This window comes from Scyliorhinus canicula, chromosome 1 (genome assembly GCF_902713615.1).
Source record: "Scyliorhinus canicula chromosome 1, sScyCan1.1, whole genome shotgun sequence".
Taxonomy (NCBI): Eukaryota; Metazoa; Chordata; class Chondrichthyes; order Carcharhiniformes; family Scyliorhinidae; genus Scyliorhinus; species Scyliorhinus canicula.
In genome coordinates, this window is record NC_052146.1 from 28,308,925 (window position 1) to 28,330,064 (window position 21,140).

The 21,140-nt window shown below is 47.4% G+C and overlaps 1 protein-coding gene across 1 annotated transcript in view; it reads left to right on the plus strand.

Annotated features, from left to right (window-relative positions):
* The window catches only part of LOC119953538, a 298,044-nt gene that overhangs the window by 103,195 nt on the left and 173,709 nt on the right, over window positions 1–21,140 (plus strand). Inside the window, exons 4-5 of the mRNA XM_038777951.1 lie at window positions 7,397–10,288; window positions 12,099–12,257. Coding sequence (XP_038633879.1) covers window positions 7,397–10,288; window positions 12,099–12,257 — 3,051 coding nt within the window. The remainder of the gene's footprint in view (window positions 1–7,396; window positions 10,289–12,098; window positions 12,258–21,140) is intronic.

The following is a 21,140-nucleotide window of genomic DNA, read 5'->3' on the forward strand; positions in this document are numbered from 1 at the left end:
AGGAGATGCTGATCCATGCCATTATAACTCGATGGGTAAATAAGTTATAGGGTGGTGGCACCAAGCAGACAAAAGCTTCCATGTTTGATTCTGGTCTGCATCAGTATGTCTCAGCCAAGGTGAGCCTTGGTCTTTCTGAGCCTAGGAGAACACAAATAGACCAGAGTCTTCGGTCCCGCTTACCAGCCAGTGATTCTTGCCAGAGGTTAGCATATAGGGACAGTATTGGCTGTGATTCTGACTTTCCCAATGGTCAAATGGGTTGCTGTTTGCAGAGTGTACCCAGCATTCTGTATCAACGGTGTTCAATTCTCACTTGGATTCCCAATATTTCACTTCTCTCCTGACATCCAGGGCGCGAGTAAGAAAACTGCATGATCACACTGGTGCGTTCTAGGGTGCTGTTCTGAGATTAGATTAAGTCACATTATTGGGACAGTGAGGACAAAGTCTAGTAGGTTTTTCCCGACTGTTGATTCCCTCATCATCTGCCTCAGGCCCAGTTAAGCAGATTTATCCTTCAGGATACAGCCAGCTAAGTCAGTGCTGGTTCTACCAAACCACACAGGAGTGCATTATGCACCCGTAGTGCCCTCTGAGCTTCCTCCAAGTGGTGTTCAACATGGAGGGTAGGTGCATTCCTTGCCCGTGGATGACCTGATTCCCATGAAGGGGTCCAGATTCACATTTGAGAGCTCCCTCCTGATTGTGGGTCTGCTCCACCTCCAAGGCCAATATATCTTTCCTCAGGTGTGCACAAACTGGAAGCATTGAATCAGGTGCCGGTCGAACAATGATCTGAACACTTGAAACATAACGTACGAATAGAAATGTGCAAAATTCAGGCTCAAGGTATTGGTGGGAATGGGGAGGATGGGTAATATATCAGCATGGATTCATTAACGGACAGGAAGCAGTAGGAATACATGGTTCATTTTCAGGTTGGCAGACTGTCTTGAATGGAATACTGTATAGCAGGAATCAGTATTTAGGCCGTGGATATTTACAATCTTATCACCAATGACGGGGCCGAGTGTTATGTCCAAGTTTACTGTTGACCGAGTTAAATAGGAAGGGACTGCCGGTGGTGGCTATGAAGGAGTAAGTTGCACATTTGGTGGCTCTCGCTCGGGTCAGACTTTTGGACCTTTGCCCCCGATTTTTTTACCGGACTTGAACTGTAAAACTGAAGACAGAGGCAATTGTGCACTGAATTCCCACATTGGTGCATGGAGAGAAGGACTAGAATTGCTCGTAAAGACAGAGAAACAGAAAGACAGAGAAGGTTTGGGCTGAAGCTGCAGCGGGAGACAGCATGGCGGAGGACCGGACCTCTGGTTTGTCGACCGAGTGGTCAACGGAGCAGCTGATGCAAGTTATTCAGGAAGGCTTTGCTAAGCAGAAACGGAACTGCTTGGACCCGATAAAAGAATCGATTGAGCGGCTGAAGCTTAGATTGGACACCCAAGATCAGGCGATCCAGAAGGTGGAGAAGGCGCTGGCTGAGCAGGAGGAACATCCAACTGAGGTGAAGATGGAGGTTGGGATGCTCAGAGACCAGCAGAAGAAGCTCCTGGAAGCTGTTTGTAATGCCTTCTGTATTGATTTGGGACCAGTGGCAGAGCTGAGTGAGTTAAGGTTTACATTTTCACTGTTGGGGGATGAAGGTATGCTTGTTTAGATTTTGGTGTTTTTCTGTCGGGCAATTGTGTGGGGATTGTTTGATGTTGGAGTATGTTTGTATGAGCGGGGGTAGGGTGGGGAGGGAACAATAGGTGGGAGACTATCCGGCGCCAGGGATGGGGGCCACCAAGCTAGCTGGGCGGGCTAGCTCACAGAAGCGCAGTGGGGGGTGTGCATATGTTCGGTTTATCAAAGGGGTTGGGTTACAGAGTGTTGTTACTGGGGGGGGGGGGGGAAATGTTCTACTGACGAGGGAGGGACTTGGACCAAGGGGCAGAGAGGAGGTTGGGGGCGGAGGCTGCATGGGGGTGGGCCGGTGGAGGCGCGGAGCATGGGCTGGAGGTGGGTCCAAAAAAGGGGATGGCTGATCGGCGAAGACGGGGGAGCAATGAACCCCCAACTAGGCTGATCACCTGGAATGTTCGAGGGTTAAATGGGCCATTATGGCCATTAAAAGTCGGTACGTTATGGTCAGTTGGAAACTGGAGGGGGTGCAGGTGGTATTAATAAATGTGTATGCGCCAAATTGGGATGATGTGGAGTTTATAAAGAGGATTCTGGGGAAGATACCGGACTTGGACTTGCACAGGTTGGTCATGGGAGGAGACTTCAACACAGTTATTGACCCTGGCTTGGACCGGTCAAGCTCGAAAAGGGCAGGCTGCCAGCATCGAGGGCTGAAGGGCCTGTAGGTGGGTAAAGCCCCGGGGCTGGACGGGTACCCAGTGGAGTTTTATAAAACGTTCTATGGGATATTGGGGCTGATGTTGATGAGGATGTTCAATGAGGCAAGGGAAAGAGGGGTGCTGCCTCCGACGATGTCGCTGATTCTGAAGCGGGACAAGAACCAGGAGCGGTGTGTGTCCTACAGGCCGATATCCCTGTTGAATGTGGACGCCAAATTGCTGGCCAAAATTTTGTCCTCCAGGATTGAGCATTGTGTTCCGGACGTTATTGGAGAGGACCAGACGGGGTTTGTTGAGGGGGGGGGTGGAGCACAGAGTCTCGCTCGATGCAGCCTGCCTGCTTCTGTGTGTATCGGACCCATTAGGCGGGATGGAAGAAATCATGAGGATTCCAGGGAAATTTGGCTCGTTTTCGGGGTATAAGCTAAATATGAGGAAAAGTGGGATGTTTGTGGTCCAGGCGAGGGGACAGGAGAGGCGATTGGGGAGCTACCGTTTAGATTAGTAGGGGGAAGCTTTAGGTACCTAGGCATTCAAATGGCGCGGGAATGGGACCGGCTGCATTAATTAAATCTGGCCTGGCTCGTAGACCAAATGAAGGATGATTTTCGGAGATGGGACGCGCTCTCGTTGTCATTAGCGAGGAGAGTGCAGACGGTGAAGCTGACGGTCCTCCCGAGATTCCTGTTCATGTTTCAATGTCTCCCCATCTTTATTCTGCGGTCCTTATTTCAATGGGTCAACAAAGTGATCACTGGTTTTGTTTGGGCGGGCAAGACCCCGCGGGTAAGGAAGGTAATGCTTGAGCGGAGTCAGGGAGAGGGCGGGCTGGTGCTGCCAAATTTTAGTAACTATTACTGGGCGGCGAATATAGCCATGATCAGGAAGTGGGTGGTGGGGGGAGGGTTGGCACAGGAGCGTATGGAGGCGGCTTCATGCAAGGGCACCAATCTGGGGGCGTTGGTAACTGCGCCTCTGCCGTTCCCACCGGCACGGTACTCCACCAGCCCTGTGGTGGTGGTAGCCCTGAGAGTCTGGGGCAATGGAGGAGACATGTGGGAGCAGATGGAGCATCGGTCTGGTCCCCAATCTGTAATAATCCCCGGTTTGCCCCGGGAAGTATGGATGGGGGTTCCGGTTTTGGCGGGGATTGCGAGGATGGGGGATATGTTTCGAGGGGAGCTTTCCGAGTATGAGGGTGCTGGAGGAGAAGTTTGGGTTGGTGAGGGGAAACAAATTCAGGTATCTGCAGGTGCGGGACTTCCTACGTAAACAGGTGTCAACCTTTCCGCTCCTACCGCTAAGGGGAATTCAGGACAGGGTAGTTTCCAGAGGGTGGGTAGGAGAAGGGAGCGTCTCCAACATTTACAAGGAACGTATGGGGTCAGAGGAGACACAGACCGAGGAGCTGAAGCGTGAGTGGGAGGAGCAGCTGGGAGGAGAGATAGAAGATGGTCAATGGGCGGACGCATTGCGTTGAGTCAACACGTCCGCAATATGTGCCAGGCTCAGCCTGATACAGTTCAAGGTTGTTCTTCGGGCTCACATGACAGTGGTCCGGATGAGCAGATTCTTTGTGGTAGAAGACAGGTGTGCAAAATGTGTGGGAGGACCAGCGAACCATGTCCACATGTTTTGGACATGTCCGAAGCTTAGGGGATTTTGGCAGGGATTTGCAGATGTCATGTCCATGGTGTTAAAAACAAGGGTGGCACTGAGTCCAGAGGTGGCGATTTTCGGGGTATCGGAAGATCCGGGAATCCAGGAGGAGAAAGAGGCAGATGTTCTGGCTTTTGCTTCCCTGGAAGCCCAGAGACGGACTCAAAGCCCCCGAAGTCGGAGATGTGGCTATCGGACATGGCTAGCTTTCTCTGTTTGGAGAAAATCAAGTTCGCCTTGAGAGAGTCACTGTTAGGGTTCACCCGGAGGTGGCAACCGTTCGTCGACTTTTTTGCGGAAAATTAATCGCCAGTAAAAGGGGGGGGGTTTAGTTTAGTTTAGAGTAGAGGGTTAATAAAGGTGGGACCTGTAAGGGAGGGAGATGGCTTTTCCACTATGTTTATAGTTTCATGTACATTGTTTATTGTGAGGTTGTTATAATACCAAAAAATACCTCAATAAAATGTTTATTGAAAGAAAAGAGTTAAATAGGAAAGTTAGCTTGTGAGGAGAATGCAGAAAGATGCAGGTTTTTGACAGGTTAAGTGAGTGGTTAAAGATGTTGCACATGGACTATAATGTGGAGAAATGTGAAGTTGTTCACTGGTAGGAAGAATAAAAAGAGCAGAATATTTTTAAAATGTGATTTTCAGAGGGATTTGGGTGTCCTTTTAGACGAATCACAGGAAGCTAACATACAGATATGGCAAACAATTAGGTGATGAGTGTTATGTTAACTTTAATTGCAAAGGCGAATGGAATATAATAGTGAAGAGTCATCACTGCAATTATATCAGATCTTGCTGAGATCATACCAGGACTCCTTAGCTCAGAAAGGATATACTGGCCTGAGAAGGGAATGCAATGAAACTTCCCAAGCCAGATTCCTGCAGTGAGGGAATTGTTGTATGAGGGGAGATTGAATAGATGAGACCTATACTTCTTCGGGTTAAGATGAAAGGTGAGCCGGGCAGTGGGTTAACCCTACTGCCTCACGGTGCCGAAGTCCCAGGTTCGATCCCGGCTCTGGATCACTGTCAGTGTGGAGTTTGCACATTCTCCTGTGTTTGCGTGGGTTTCACCCCCACAGCGCAAAGATGTGCAGGCTAGGTGGATTGGCCACGCTAAATTGCCCCTTAATTGGAAAAAATGAATTGGGTACTCTGAATTTATAAAAAAGAAAGAAAAGAAAAATGAAAGGTGAGCTCATTGAAACGTTAAATTCTTCAGGGGTATGACAAGGTAGATGCTGGGAGGATCTTTCCCCTCGCTGGAAAATCTCCCCAAGAGTGGTCATCGTCTCAACATAAAGGGTCAGAGTTTAAGGATTGATGTAAGTTGAATATCTTCAACAAGAACAAACAGAATCTTCCAAATAAAATGTCAGGACTGCACTGGAGTAGTCCAGTCCAGAAGTGGCAACGCACGAATTAGGGTTTCAGCAGGAGATGATTTAGGACAGGCAAAGTCTTGCAATGTCATGGAGATGGAAAGCAGCAGTTTTAGTGATGATGTGAATGAGTTCAAAAGCTCATGTCAGTCCCAAATGTGACAGCAAGGTTGCGAACAGGATGTTTTAGTCTCAGGCTGTTGCCCAGGAAAGGGGTGGAGTAGATGAAGAAGATTGTAGGGATTACTCCAGTTTGTGAACCTTTTGAATTCTGTGCCCCAGAAAGCCATGGATGCTCAGTCATGTTCAAGTCACGGATTGATAGATTTTTTGGTGACTAAGGGAATTAAAAGGACGGTGGAGAAAGATGGACAATGGCCGTGATTGTATTGAATGTGACGGCCAGTATGAGGGGGTGAAAGGCCTTCTCCTTCTATGGCAGCTCTGTTGCCTCAGTGCACAGGGACCCGAGCTTGATTCCGACTTTGAATGACTGTAGAGTTTGAACATTCTCCCTGTGACTACGTTAGTTTCCTCTCGGTACTCCGATGGATTGGCCAGGATAAAATTGCCCCTTAGTGTCCAAGAATGTACAGGTTATGGGGTTAAAGGGAGTGGGCCTAGGTAGGAGGGTCAGTGCTGACTCGATGGGCTGAATGGCGTTCTACTGCACTACAGGGATTCTCTGGTTCTACGATTTTATATTTTCCAGTCCTCATGAGATAAAGGGCAACATTCCAATTGCCTTTTGAATTATTTTGTACCTGTGTTTTAGTAATTTCTGTATTTTGACCACTGAATCTGGCTTCTCATCCACTGTTCCTATCAACTGGCCTTGGGAAAACACCCTGACCCACCTTCTTGGGTCCACAATCGATGAGTTCACGCTTTCTTACATTGAATTTCATCTGCCCCATTTTGGCCCACTCACTTCATCCATCTGCTGCTTTGCAACGTCCACCTCCTATCCACAATATTTACTGTTCAACCTACCTTCACATTAGAATCGTAGAATCCCTGCAGTGCAGAAGGGGGCCATTCGGCCCATCGAGTCTACACTGGCCCTTCGAATGAGCACTCTACCCATTTATACTCCCCATCCACCCTGCCCTATCCCCGTAACCCAGAACCTAACCTGCCCCAACCCTGGATATTAAGGGGCAATTTATCATGGCCAATCCACCTAACCTGCACATCTTTGGACTGTTGGAGGAAACCGGAGCACCCGGAGGTAACCGACACAGACACAGGGGTAATGTACGAACTCCACACAGACAGAAGCCGCAATTGAACCCGTGTCTCTGGTGTTGTGAGGCAGCAGTGCGAATCACTGTGCCACCGTGCAGCCATGGCGGTTTATTTTCTTTTTAAAAATAAATTCAGTTCTTTTTGTTCCAATTATGGGACAATTTAGCATGACCAATCCACCTACCCTGCACATCTTTTTGGGTTGTGGGGTGAGACCCACGCAGAAAGGGGGAGAATGTGCAAACACCACATGGACAGTGACCCGGGGCCGGGATCAAACCCAGGTCCTCGGCGCTGTGTGGCAGCAGTGCTAACTACTGTGCCATCATGCTGCCTTCCATGTGTAATATATGTAGCTTCCAGCACACATACATGTGCCACACTGCGAGCCTGACTGATGATCTTAAATGATTGTCAGTGTGGTAAAACGAAAAGCTTCGACAAAATGTCTTTTTTTCAGCAATACATGAGTTGGCATTGTTGACACACATGGAAATCTGGGTCTTCATTGCTTCAACCATGAAATTTATAAATGCAGTGAGCCCCTGGGGGACACCATTAGTCAGATCCTGCCAATTGGAGTATATTCCCATTAACTGTCTCCTACCTCCCAATCAATTTGCAATTCAAGACTGTAGCTGCCTCCAATTCGATGCATTCTCATTTTCATTAACAGTCTCCAATGTGGAACTTTGTCAAATTCTGAACCCCTCTTTTTATGTATTTTCAGACAAAGAATGAACAGTTACACTTGATGGACGCTGCCACTGAATTTAGGTGGAGGAGACATCAGTCGAAGAATGTCATCAAAGCCTTAGATAACCTTGCCACAGATGAAAAAACTCACTCTGAGAAAATAAGCCAGCAAACCAGTTTCAACAAGGAGGAGATGAGGAGACAAATAACGAACACCAGTGTTTCTGTGGGTGTTGCTTCAATGACAAGGGTTGGCACTGAAAGTTCAGATGGGCAGAAAGCAGCCACGGATTCTGACTTGTGCATAACAGCTGTAAGAGTCTCGGTTGTTGAAAATGAGGTTCAACTTCACACGGTGCCAGAGTCTTCACATTCAGAAGATCCCTCATACCCCTGCCTCAGTAAAGGAAGGAGATCAGAACAAACTTCCCACTCTGGGCTAATGAATGACACTACCATGGAACCAACAGCTGAGGTGATGCATAGTGAAAAGGGGACCAAGGACAGCAAACCTTTGGAGCTTGATGCTGCTATCTCAGAAAGGCGAAGAAAGACCTATTTCAAATCAGAGGAGCAAAACATTTCCAGGTCTTCGGTAAATACGCCTCCTGCCTCAAAGGGTACTGCACAGAACGTTTCTGATTTTTTACTCCCTCCAGGCTATGGTAAGATTGGGACCTTGCAAGATGCAAGTGAAATAGCAAGCAGTTACTCCCCTCTTACCGTATCTGAAGACCAAGTCACGACTCACCACACAAGAAAATCGCATTCCACCGTGGACCAAACAAAACTTCAAGCAAATGTTTCTGATGTAAAGAGGCATTGGAATCAGTCACTTACAGCCGAAAAAAGCTCAACTCTCGAGGCACCGTCAACGGCATCAAAATCTGAAGGTAAAGCATCCGAGCTGCTGAAAACAATTCCAAATCTGCCACCTCGTATTGAGGTGCAAACCACAGCCAGAGTGGACCTGGATAAGGATGGAAAGCAACAAATGAAAATAATTCCGCTCAACTCCTATTGTAACACAGAAATATTCTTCACTTCGAAAGGCAACCCCACAGATTTTGGTTTGCCAAAGGGCAATGAAGCTACCAGTCAGGGGCCCCTTACCTCGGCTGAGCCCATTTGTGTGAAAGATTCCAAGGGAAATGATGCTGTGGAAGGCCATAAAAAAGCAAAAAGGTTGCCACAAGGTGATGGAACTATAGAATTAATTGGGAAGGTCCTTCCAAAGGAAGGGAGGGAGAAGAGAAGGAAAAAGATTTACTTGGAGCCTAACCCTGCAGTCTCTACAACAGATCATATCTCTGATTGTTCTACTGAGACCAGTTATGTGAAACGCCGACACACATCTGAGCTGTTGCCAGCTTCTGACTATTGGACAGTTGATCGATCAAAAGATGGCTACCCTGAAGGGAACTCCAAATGTCATCCTAAATTTCTCATGCCAAACAAGCCCAAAACAACCCTATTGTCTGATGAATTCCTCGACATGCCATGGACAAACCGGGAGGATGAGGTTTCTGAGGAAAAAGATGCAACACCAACCATGAAACAGCCTAAAATGACAGGCTCTGACAAGACAAGAAACAGGAAGGGCATAGCACACCGTAACAGACATAGTATATTAGACCTTGATAGTTTGATGGCAGATTATATAAAAGAAATATCGAAAAGAAATGAAGAATCAAAGTCTTCTCATTACCATGATAAAATAGATAACCACCATTCTGATGTGTGGAAAAAAGATGATGAAGAAAATTTGTCCAATCAGACGATAGAATCTGCTGACCAGGGCCTTAGAATATCATCCTCTTCAGGTAAAAGCAAAGATACATCTGAGATGATGAATAGAAAACATTTGTACCACAATCCTGTCCTGGACCTAGATGCATTGATGACTCAATATGCAAGGGAAATGCCAGAACGTGCAAACATCCCAATGACCATCAGTTCAAAGTTAGCTGGTGGAATATTTCCGACTGTGAAAATTCAAAAGAGCTCATCCTTTGCTTCTCGTGAAGCGAAGAGTTATCGGAAAAGTAGTCACTTAAAGGAGCGCGGTGGTGAAGAATTTAAAAGAGATACCTGTGAGAGTGCGCCTGCCGATGTAAAGAGTCGGTTCAAGGATGAGAAAAGAAAAAGCCAACCATCCTCGATATGTAATGAAAACAATGATTTAGTAAAGTGTGATCTTCGTTTAAATGACCAAAAGCCGGACGGTAAGCGAATTCATGAAGTGGACACTTCGACCAGCACACCCGCCAATTTAAACAGACGATCCAAGCATGACAAAAAGGTAAGCAGGCCTTTCTCGATCAATACAGAGCATGGGAACTTGGAACGACTTGAGCTTCATACAGATGGACAACAATCTGCTAATAGAGAGAAGGGAAAACCTAGAGAGGATGATCACAGTGAGCTAAGGCCAAGACATAGAAGGAACAGGGGTGAAGAAAGAAGGTCAAAAATAACTCCCGTTGAGACGGATAGTTCAACCCAAGGATTTGATGGTCAGTGCCCTGATGGTAAAACTAGACCCTTGGACCATTTGACCAGTTTCAGGAGGTCAGTTCACGGTTCACCACAATTTGTATTCGAGAAGGAGAATCAAGTTGAGATGTCGGTTGATAACAGGCTGTCTACAAGAGTAGAGCAGAGATCGACAGGCCTTAGAGAGGAAGCTGGACAGAAATCTCCTCTGAAAGGGCTAAACCAATTTTCCCCAGAGCCTAAGACACCAAGGCCTCTGGAAAGTCGCAGGCAAATACAAAAGGCAGTTGATGATGTGTTTATGAGTCTGGAAGGAACATCAAACTCCAGGAGTCATGAAGGAGGCAAGAGATACTCAATGGGAGAAGGTCAAAGCCGAGTCACAGACACTTTGGTGCATGCAGTGCGGTCAATGGCAGGGAATAAGACGGTGAGCGTACTGATTGATGTACTTACAAAAATAATTATTTATGCCTGCAGCTAAATCCATGACTACTATAATCAGTTAAGAGGTTATTTTGATAGAGGTGCTCAAAATCATGGGGGATTTGGACAGAGAGATAGAGAGAAATTGTTCCTGTTGCACTGAGAATGAGAGAACACCAATTTACAATGATTGGCAAAAGAAGTAATGGTGACATGAGGAAGGACTTTTTTTACACAGTGAGTGGTTAGGATCTGGAAGGCACTGCTTGACAGTGTGAGGGAGGCAGGGTCAAGTGTTGCTTTCAAAAAGGGAATTGGAGGATAATTATCTGAATTTGGAGATCGGGCTGCCATTTTAAAAGGGTGCCACGATCTTTAACTGTGTGGGTCTCCCATACCCCCATCCATGGGCAATGTTAACCCACCCCCCCCCCCCCCCCCCACACACACATGAACATGCCCCCCCCCCCCTCTTCAGGTCCCCCTCAAGCCCTCTTATAGCACCCCTCCCTTCTAGGACTCCCACCTATCACTCACTCAACCCCCTGGATGCCCCTACTTACCTGTCTAGCAGTCCCCAACCCTTCAAACACCTCCTCCACCCTCATTTCATGGGCATGGCCCTCCTCGCCCCCTGATCCTTGGCAGTGCCACCCTGGCATTTGGGCACCCTTGCACTGGCACCCAGGCAGTGCTCCTACCAGTTTGGCAGAGCCAGGGTGGCAGTTTGAAGGTGGCAGCTCAGCAGTGCATCTGTGTCTGTGTGTGTGTGTCTTTGTGTGTGTGTCTGTGCCTGCGTATGTCTGTGCATGTGTATCTGTCTGTGCGTATATGTCTGGCTGTGCATGCGTGCATCTGTGTCAGTCTATCCATGGGATCTGGATTCGATTCCGATCCTGGGTGTCTGTGCGGAGTCTGCACTTTCACCCTGTGTCTGCGTGGGTTTCCTTCGGGTGCTCTGGTTTCCTACCACAGTCTAAAGATATGTAGGTTAGACGGTTTGGCCATGATAAATTGCCCCATTGTGTCCAAAAGGTTACGTGAGGTTATGGGGCTCGGGCGGGTTGGGCCTAAGGTGGGGTGCTCCTTTGGAGGGTTGGTGCAGACTCGATGGACTAAATGGACTCCTGCTCTATAGGGATTCTATGATTTATCCATCTGAATGTTTGGCTCAGTTTTTTCCTGTTGCTGGAGATTCTCAGTGACAGTTCCCTCTAGTGGCCAAGGCATGAGCAGTTCACATACAGTATACACATATCTGAATATATATCCTTGTATCGATTACCCAGAGAGAGATTAGCTGGTTTCTTGCCTAAACCCTGTCAATGCAAGAGTCTCCCAGGTAGCAACTGGGTGCAGAATGACCTTTTATCCAGGAATGGTATTCTCGGTTTCATTTTCTCTCCTTTTCCCCTTCCCTTGGCAGAGATGTAACAGTCTTCCTTTTCACTACGATATCAATCGGAAACTGAGAATACTGATGGCTCAATGTCTTTTCTGATTGTGGGATTTTACATATCAGTGCTGAGTTTTGCTACATTAGCCAGCGATTCTGACTTTCAAACTTGTGACAAGCAACCAGTGAGAATAATGGAATATGGCTGATTCGGCCCAGCTTGTCCAAGCTGCCCAGTTTCTATCAGCAAGCTAGTCCCACTTACCTGCATTTGGCCCATATCCCTCTATACTCGCTCTACCCGTGTAAGTGTCGAACAGCGTACGTCCGCTCACTCACAAGGTTTTGCTAGAAATTGAACAGTATAAATGGGGAGTTCCTTCAGTCACTTATTGAAGACCTACTTTGTGCGTGACAGGATTCTCAATGTGTGGAAAGGGAGCCAGACCTCCCAAGCAAGGTTCAGAGGAAAATCGGGAATGTGATTCCGGTAACCTCCAAGACCAAGAAACAAAACGAGAAGAAAGTGCATTCCAGGTCCACTGTGCAACAGGAGAAAAGCCAAGACCACAGGCCGGTAAGGAAGCTGAAATCGTTCTCTTTGCTCTGATAACTGTTGATATGTTGACAGTGGACCACGCTGTTGGTGCCAGTGATGTGAGGGTGTACATTCTGTTCCTTGATGCTCTGTGATCAGGAAAGTTCCTTTGTTGTAGGTTGTGTCAATGACAGTGGAGCGTGTGTTGCTCAAGGCTGTTGATGTTCAGAAGATCAGGTTTCTCGTCGGACTGATAGCATTGACATTGATGAGGACGGGCATCCTGCTGTCTGGGCTGTTGGTACTGAGAGAAGGAATGGGAGCCATGATGTCTGGATGATGATATTGGTGTTGATGCAGGCTTCTGCTGTGTTTTCCCAGTATAGATTACTCTTGTCAATGAGGATGGACATACTGCTCGCGAGATGTCATGGAGTATTGGGTATCTAGCCCTGATAATGTTTTTACGTGCAGTGCTCATTTTTTTTTTGTTTAGGATTCAAACATCCTGCCGCCGCAGTCGTGGTTCCTGAATTCTCTTTGATCTCCACTGTGGGTAACTGTTGGGTCTTAACATTCGAATGCTAGCAGAGCGACGGCCTGAGAGCAGAATGTGACCTGGTCTTCGCCCAACGTCCAACAACATGCACTTTGTCCAAGGCTCAGAAGGAGGAATTACGGCTGAGTCATCATGCCTTTCTCCATCATAGTCAACAAACCCATCTTGCAGCATCCAGGCTGAGATCCACCAGCTCACACAAACTGGGCAGCTCACCTGAAACTTTGCTAGTGTGCATGGCTCCCCTGTTCAATTAACTCGCCAAAACATTGCAGGGCCCAGTGTGTGGCTTACGATGTTTAAAATAAGAAATCAGACCAGTTTAATGTCAGGAGCAGGAATCCCGGGCATCATTACTATCCCTAAACAAGATGGGCTGTTCCCGCTTGTACTGCCCTTTTTAAAAATTATTTGTTTACGGGACGTGGGCATCGCTGGCTGTGCCAGCATTTATTGCCCATCCCTAATTGCCCTTGAGGGGGCAGTTAAGAGTCAACCACATTGCTGTGGATCTGAAGGCACATGTAGGCCAGACAGATTTCCTTCCCGAAATGGCATTAGTGAACCAGATGGGTTTTTACAACAATTGACAATGGCTTCATGGTCATCATTAGACTTTTAATTCCAGACATTTATTGAATTCAATTTCACCATCTGCCAAGGTGGCGGGATTCGAACGCGGGTGCCCAGAGCATTACCCTGGGTTTCTGGTTTACTAGTCCAGTGACAGCACCACTACGCCACCACCTCCCCAAGTGGCATCATCCAGTTTATTTATTTTGGTAACACCTAGTTGAAAAGCACATGTACAGGATAAGGGGGGCTTTGGGTCTCCTTGGCGGAACAGCCTGATAACACTAATACATGAGGAATAGACCCCGAAGGAGATGCCAAAAGGTCAGCAGATGCCAGTAGACTGCAAACTGTGGAAACAGGCAAGGAAGCACTGCCTTCAATCGGGAAAATTAGCCAAAAGGGAAAAGACTCCTTTCCAGTTCATGCTGCACTTAACAACCGTCTTGACTGGCATCGCTTCAGGAATCAGAAAATATTCTGGAAACTGGCCTCTAATCACTGCTGCACAGAGACTGCACTAATTCACACTTGCACAAGGTGCCTGAGGAAGGTCAGACCCATGTTATGTGTGAAGTTGTGAGGATTTAGGCTCAAAATAAATCCTTAATACTGTTACAGTATTATTCAGCATTTGCAGCCGTCCTGAGCATTTGGTATGTTGAGAGCTGATGCTGTGACACAAAACAAGGGTATATTCTCTTCCATTTGCATCCACCTCCACACATGGAGGTGGGGGAGGACATTTTATGCTCTCACTCGCTCTCTGACTTTTTTTGATTCGATTAAAGGATAAATGCTATATTCCGGTCTGTGCGTAGTTGTACAAGAATTGTCTTTGTTGATTCAATGAGTATTGTTAAGAAGTTTTTAGAGGGTTATGGTTTAAATAAAGAAAGCAGAGACTTTATGTCCTACTGACTGTGGCAATATATGAAACCATTGTGATCATCATTTGGGTGCGAATCATGAAACAGCTGCACTTGTACGAATTGTGACCCCTGTTCCACATTCAAAATTGCTGTCACAACACTAAAGCGAAGGGAGTCCGCGTGTTCAGAATGCTGCGCTTTAGGTTATCGAAAGCTTTTAACGTTAATGTAAACTTATTGACTCCTCAGGAGCCTCAATGTACAGCATGTGGCATTTTTCACGTTGAATATATTTACACACTGCAGATTCAGTACTGTTATTCCTCCCTCTTCATTTTTAACCCTATCATTAGTCCTGTCACAAGCTTTGCTGTAATATTGTTGGGTATAAGACTTGTTTTTATCTCTCTCTCTATGAACAATCAGGGCTGAACTCTATTTGATGGGTTCAGGCGGTTTATATGGAGAACAACAGATGCAGCTGAGGTGGCAGTGAGATCATTGCTTTTTAAAGGTGACAAACCGGGAGCATGTGTCTGAGCCAGTGGAATAGATCAAATAAACAGTGATATTGATTTGCTAATTCGGCGGTGGTGCCTGCACAAGTGAGTTCTGACTGTTTGCTTTATGTTGTGTAAATCTCTGTGCCATGTACATTATGGCTGGAATACAGGTAGTTGGCTGCTGCTGTGTAATGTGAATTGTGATGCCTTGGTGCTGTCCTTCTGCATGCTTTGGAGTGAATTATAATTTGTTTGGCCGCTGGAACGGGGAAGAAACAAAACTGGCCAATGACCTTGCTTATTCCGTGTTCAGCTGCCTCCCTTCCATCCATTCAGGTTTTATTTTCTGTCCATGTCCTGAAGCTAATTATAACTTAGAAAAGGGATGTTCAGAATGCAGCTTCCGATCCCTCACACCTCGTTTCCACATTTTAAAAATTACTCGTTGACTTGTCCTGTGTGAAACATTTTGAGCTCGGAGACTCTGGAAGGAGCTGTTGCCTGATTGATATCTGGAACGCCAAGTTAGTGCCTGCAAAATGAGATATATGGAAGGAAATAGGAATGGGCTTTTAAACTTTCTGTGCTGCCTCCAAGGCTCCATGGTATGCACTAAATAACCCATTGATGTATAAGGTTGGACAACCCCTATCTCCAGAAGATGCAGTCACCAATGCTTCCAATGATGGTCTAAACCAGCTGCTGCGGGCTGAGAAATGATGTTTCCAGTCATTAACTATTTTTCTTCCCCCACCCCGCATGGGCAAAAGTGTGATGCCTGTTTGTATCTGCTTCCCCACAGCAGGGATCAGCAGCCCTGTGATCAATGTCAAAGTTGTTGTATTTTTTTGGATGGTGCAATATATACTAGTACCAGCAGGTGGCAGCACAATACTCAGGATAGTCAGATAATGATAATCTATCGAACAAGTGCGCGTGTGAGAGGTTCAGCTTCAGTGAAAAATTAAATATGTGCCGGCAGTCGCTTCTCCAGTGTTGAAATAAACAGTCATCCTCATGTTCAATTCCTCCGTAGCCTCCTTATCTCTGTAACCTCTGAGAACTTTCTATTCCTCCAGTGAAGGCCTCTTGTATATCCTCGATTTCCTTCAACCTTCTTAAGCCGTCTTGGACTCGAGTTCCAAAATCCCCTCCCTAAACTCTTTGCCTTTCTCTGTCTCTCTCTCCCTGTCGCTCCTTTAAGTCACTGCTTAAAGCCTATCACTTTGCCCAACCTTTCCAGAGCTGCCCTTCAAGCACATTCTGCTATTTAGTAAGATCATGGTTGATCTCGGTATGGTCTCAACTCTTCACTTTGTTGTCAGCCCCCCCTCCTCCCCCATAACCCTCAACTCCCCATGTCTATCAAAAATCTAACTCAGCTTTGAATTAATTCAAGGGGACGGCACGGTGTTGCGGTGTTTAGCACGGCTGCCTCAGGACCCGGGTTCATTCCCAGCCCTGGGTCTCTGTCCCTGTGGAGTTTACACATTCTCCCCACATCTGTGTGAGTTTCACCCCACAAAAGATGTGCAGTGTAGGTGGATTGGCCATGCTAAATTGCCCCTTAATTGGAAAAAAGAATTGGGTACTCTAAAATTATTTTTAAAATAATTAATTAAATGACCCAGGCTCCACCGCTTTCGGGAAGAAAATTCCACTTGCGAATTACCCTTTGAGAGAAACAATTTCTCCTTATCTCCACCTTAAATGGTAAACCTCTTAGTCTCAGACTGTGTCCCCTGGCTTTACTCACTCCCACAAGTGGAAACATCATCTTGGTATTTGCCCGATCAAAACCTCTTTGGATCTTTCTGTTTCAATAAGGTCACTTCTCATTCTTCTCAAACTGCAATGGGTATAGACCCGACCTGTTCATAAGGTCAGTCCTTCATCTCAAGAATGAGTCGAATCTGCTTTTGGCCACCTGCCCTCCTGTGAGGTGACGTGGGATTTTTTTTTAAACTGCATTAATGGCATTGTATAAATGCAGCAAATATTTTTGTGGCAAGCTTTGACATTATCTATTTTTGTTGTAAGTTTAACATTAAAGTTACACATTTGCTAAAAACAGTGTAATTAATGCAAATGCAAAGTACTGATTTTAGTCAGCATAGGAACAATCTCCCTCTGTCAGAAAGATCAGACAAAGATGTGACTGAGAAGTGCTATGTCAGGGATTTTAGTGGTGTATTTTCTTCTGCGTATTCTGCCACTTGTCAAATCCACATCTTGGACACTAGTTTCAGTTGAGAACCATTGAAAACGTGCAGCATGTGCAGCATGACTAGCAGAAGTGCGTGAGATGGGAGGAATGACTAGGGATTTGAAAGAACCAACATTTGAAAGGAAGGAAAATAAAAGCGATGATAGAAAGATTTAGATTTATTTTCCATACCCTTCATGACCTCAGGACACCTGAAGCAATTTACAGCCAATAGAGTACTTTTGAAGTGCAGGTAATTTTGTAATGTATGAAATTCTGCCCCCAACTTGCTCACAGAAAGCTGACACAATAATCTGTTCCTTGGTGTTGTTGGTTGAGGAATAAACTTTGGCCAGGACACAGGGTATCACTCCCATGCCATTTATCAAATTGTGATGTGGATTCTTTTCATAGAATGGTTGCAGCTCAGAAAAAGGCCTTTCAATCCATTGTGTGCGTGCTGGCATATCCATTTGAGACTGCAAACAAACTGTCTGAAAGACAGCACCTCCAGCGCTGCCACACTCCCTCAGTACTGCACTGAAGGGCCAGCCTAAATCTTTGTGCTCAAGTCCTTGTGAGTTGAAATTGAACCGAAATGATCAGACTCGGGTGAGGGTGCTGTCAATCAATGAGGTAAATTCAGAGCAGAACCTCTGAGGAATTCCAGGATACAAGATCTGTTGGACTTTAACCTGGTGTTGTAAGACTTATCACTAAAATTATTATCGGGGTCATTGTTACATTGCTGCCTGTGGCACCTTGCTGTATACAATTTGCCTGCTACGTTTTCTACATTTGAACATTGGCTTTACTTTCAAAACACCTAATTGGCCCTAAAGCCCTTTTGGGAGGGCCTTGAGGTCATGAGGAGTGAATGCAAATCTTTCTTTCAACTGATTGTAGGGTGCTGCAGCATGATTCTGTCACCAGGTGGCAGTGCTCTACTCTGAATGAATGTCTCTGATCCAGCATACTTGTCTTATTGAATTAAAGGAACACCTGGGGCTGGATTCTCCAGTAATGGGGCTATGTCCCCACGCTGGTGTTTCACTCTGGACTTTCCTTAAGAAAGTCCTGAGCGATTCTCCGACCTGCAGGGGGCTGGCAGGGCTCCGGAGTGCTTCTCGCAGCTCTGGCTGCGGATATGGGGCCTCGCACTTCCAGTCGGGAGTCCGCGCGTGCGCACGGTGGTGACCTCCCCGTGGAACATGGCAGCCGAGATCGGGTGCGCCTGCAGATCCGTGAGGCCCGATCGCTGCCCTAGTCGTCCATTCGGACCCCCAGGTGATCGATCCCCCGCCCCCCACCAGGACGGCCGCGGACTGAGTCTACAGCTGCCACTTGACGTTCCCGACGGCCGATAGGTGGCGACGTCGGGAACTCGGCCGGTTTCACATGGAGAATCGCACGGGGTAGGGCCTCAGTCAATGGCCCCCTACCCGCACCGCATAGTTCGTGCGCCCAAGCCCCAGGAGAATCGCGGGAGTGGCGGCAGTCACAATTTCGGGTTTGACGACCATTCTCCGCCCCCACGCCGAATGCAATTTTGGCGTGAAGGCTCGGAGAATCCAGCCCCAGGGCTGAATGTTTGGTGATGCTGCAGAAGGGACGTTTTTCCCAGGCATGTATTTGCACAACCTGCAGCATTAAATCCAATGACTGAAACTGCAGCCGCCAACTCCCAAAACTCCTCTTTGATATGCAAGCTGACAATGCAGCCAGAACTGTAGTGTGAGTACGTTTAAAAAATGTGTATCTGAACTTCACCAAAGAGAATCCCAAATATCTTTTCTTCACAGAGCCTTATTTAAGGAAGTAGTTGCTTCCCTTATTCATCCCTCCCAGATTAGCCTGTCAAGATGGCAGCATGGTAGCACAGTGGGTAGCACTGTTGCTTCACAGCGCCAGGGTCCCAGGTTCGGTTCCCGGCTTGGGTCACTGTCTGTGCGGAGTCTGCACGTTCTCCCCGTGTCTGCGTGGGTTTCCTCCGGTTTCCTCCCACAAGCCCCAAAAGACGTGCTGTCCGGTGAATTGGACGTTCTGAATTCTCCCTCTTGTGAACCCGTACAGGCGCTGAAATGTGGCGACTAGGGGCTTTTCACAGCAACTTCATTGCAGAGTTTTTTTTTAAAATTTAGATTATCCAATTATTTTTTCCAATTAAGGGGCAATTTAGCGTGGCCAATCCACCTACCCTGCACATTTTTGGGTTGTGGGGGCGAAACCCATGCAGACACTGGGAGAATGTGCAAACTCCACACGGACAGTGACCCAGAGCCGGGATCGAACCTGGGACCTCAGCGCCGTGAGGCGGTTGTGCTAACCACTAGGCCACCGTGCTGCCTTGCAGAGTTAATGTGAGCCTGCTTGTGACAATAAAGATTATTATTATTAATTAGAGTTTCCCACTTGAGTGTTGACCTTGTGTCCATCAGTGAGGAGGTAGGATCCTTTTCAAAGATCGAAACCAGGACACTCGGAAAAGTCTTGGGAAGGCAGGGTTCCACGCTGCTTGACGTGTTGGGTGACCAATGGCATGAGACTGTTTCAGCGTGTGATGACATCTCCCAGAATAGGTTCAGCCAGAGTTAATTTATTATTATTCCCAAACCGGGAATCAAACCCGGGTCCCTGGTGCTGTGAAGCAACAGTGCAGACTACTGTGCTACCGTGCTGCCCAGTTGCGAACTCTATTAGTAGAGTCAATTATTGAAGACACGAGTTTCGAATCACAGACTTTTGTTTCAGTAACAGTCTGCCTCATTTTCTCAAAACAATTGAGCCAAGGCTTTATTTGAATCCTCCATTCCACTCTGACATTACTGTTCAATGCACAAACGTAAGACCATTCTCCATTTAAAAGCCTTGTTCATTTTCATTTGTGCACAGTAGGTGTTTTCAGCTGGAAGCTGGGATTCAAATTAGCAAGGATTGCTCAGGTGTGGGAGATTGTGTTTGCACCCAGAGCCAGAAGCAGGAAAAACCTGATCTTCCAACATCAAGTTTGACTGAATGTGCCAACGTTGCCATCTGACTACCTCATCGAGTGTGGCTTGTGGTTGATGGATACCGCTGTCTGTCATCTTTCCTAAACTAAAGATTGATCCCCTCCCGGCTCTGGATGTCGGTGAGAAGGATTTCTGCACATGCCGGAACGTCCTGGCGAAGCCACGAATCGTTCGGCTAGTGAACGACATTCCGATTCCCAGGGCAGCTTGAGAGAGCTTTTTAATGGGGTTTTCCCACAGTTAGTGGAACGTGAGGGGTGGGTTAAAGGTGTGCGGACCCGGGAACTAAAAACCGAGACAATTGAGCAATTTGGAGAAAAAGGTCAGGGCATCAGGACTTCAGTGACAGACGAGGGGCGGAAGTCACTGAAAATAGGGCTATGCCCCCACGCCCACTAGGAAACGGGCGTATATCACTCTGAACATTCCTGGAGAAATTCCAGAGTGATTCTCCGTTTTGAAGGGGGCTTGTAGGGCCGTGGAGTACTCCGCGCAGCTCCAGCTGCCGATATGGGGCCCTGCATGTCCGGCCATGGGACCACACATGTGGCCCCAACAATATAGGTACCCCCCAGATAGCACACGTCCGCCGATCAGTGGCCCCGAACGCGAGCCTGGCCGTCCTCGAGGCCCACCCGGTGATGGATCCCCCCGCCTCCCACCAGGGCCGCCATGGATTGTGTCCGCAGCCACCACTCCGAGTGCCCGCCGGGTGGAATCATGAGTGAACGACGCCGGCGGGAACTTGGCCAGTTGCCGGCGGCAGATCGCCACGAGGCCGCTTTCAATGGCTGCGCCTCGTCGACCGGACAAGCGCGATTGGCGGCGATTCCCCAGTCCCGATCGCAGGTCTGGTGCCCAATTCACCGTCCCCGCGACTCGGAGAATCCCGGCCCAGGATTGCCCCGGCAAAGCCAGGAAATCTGGTCCCCCAAAGAGGTGATCTCAAAGATGGGCATGGACACAGTCAATGGTATTAAAGTTGGTGGTGATAATTACAAGAAGCTGCTGGACCATCTCGACAAGGACTACTTGACCACAAATTCAGCTCGGACTAATGGTTAATCTAATGGTCCAGAGATTAAATCATTTTCTTGACGCAGTAGATTTGGACAGTGAATTGGGATAGGCTGTGGGAAAGTGCTGATGAGGGTTTGGACAGTGGAGGGAGCAAGCCAACGGCAGGCCGAGTGGGCTG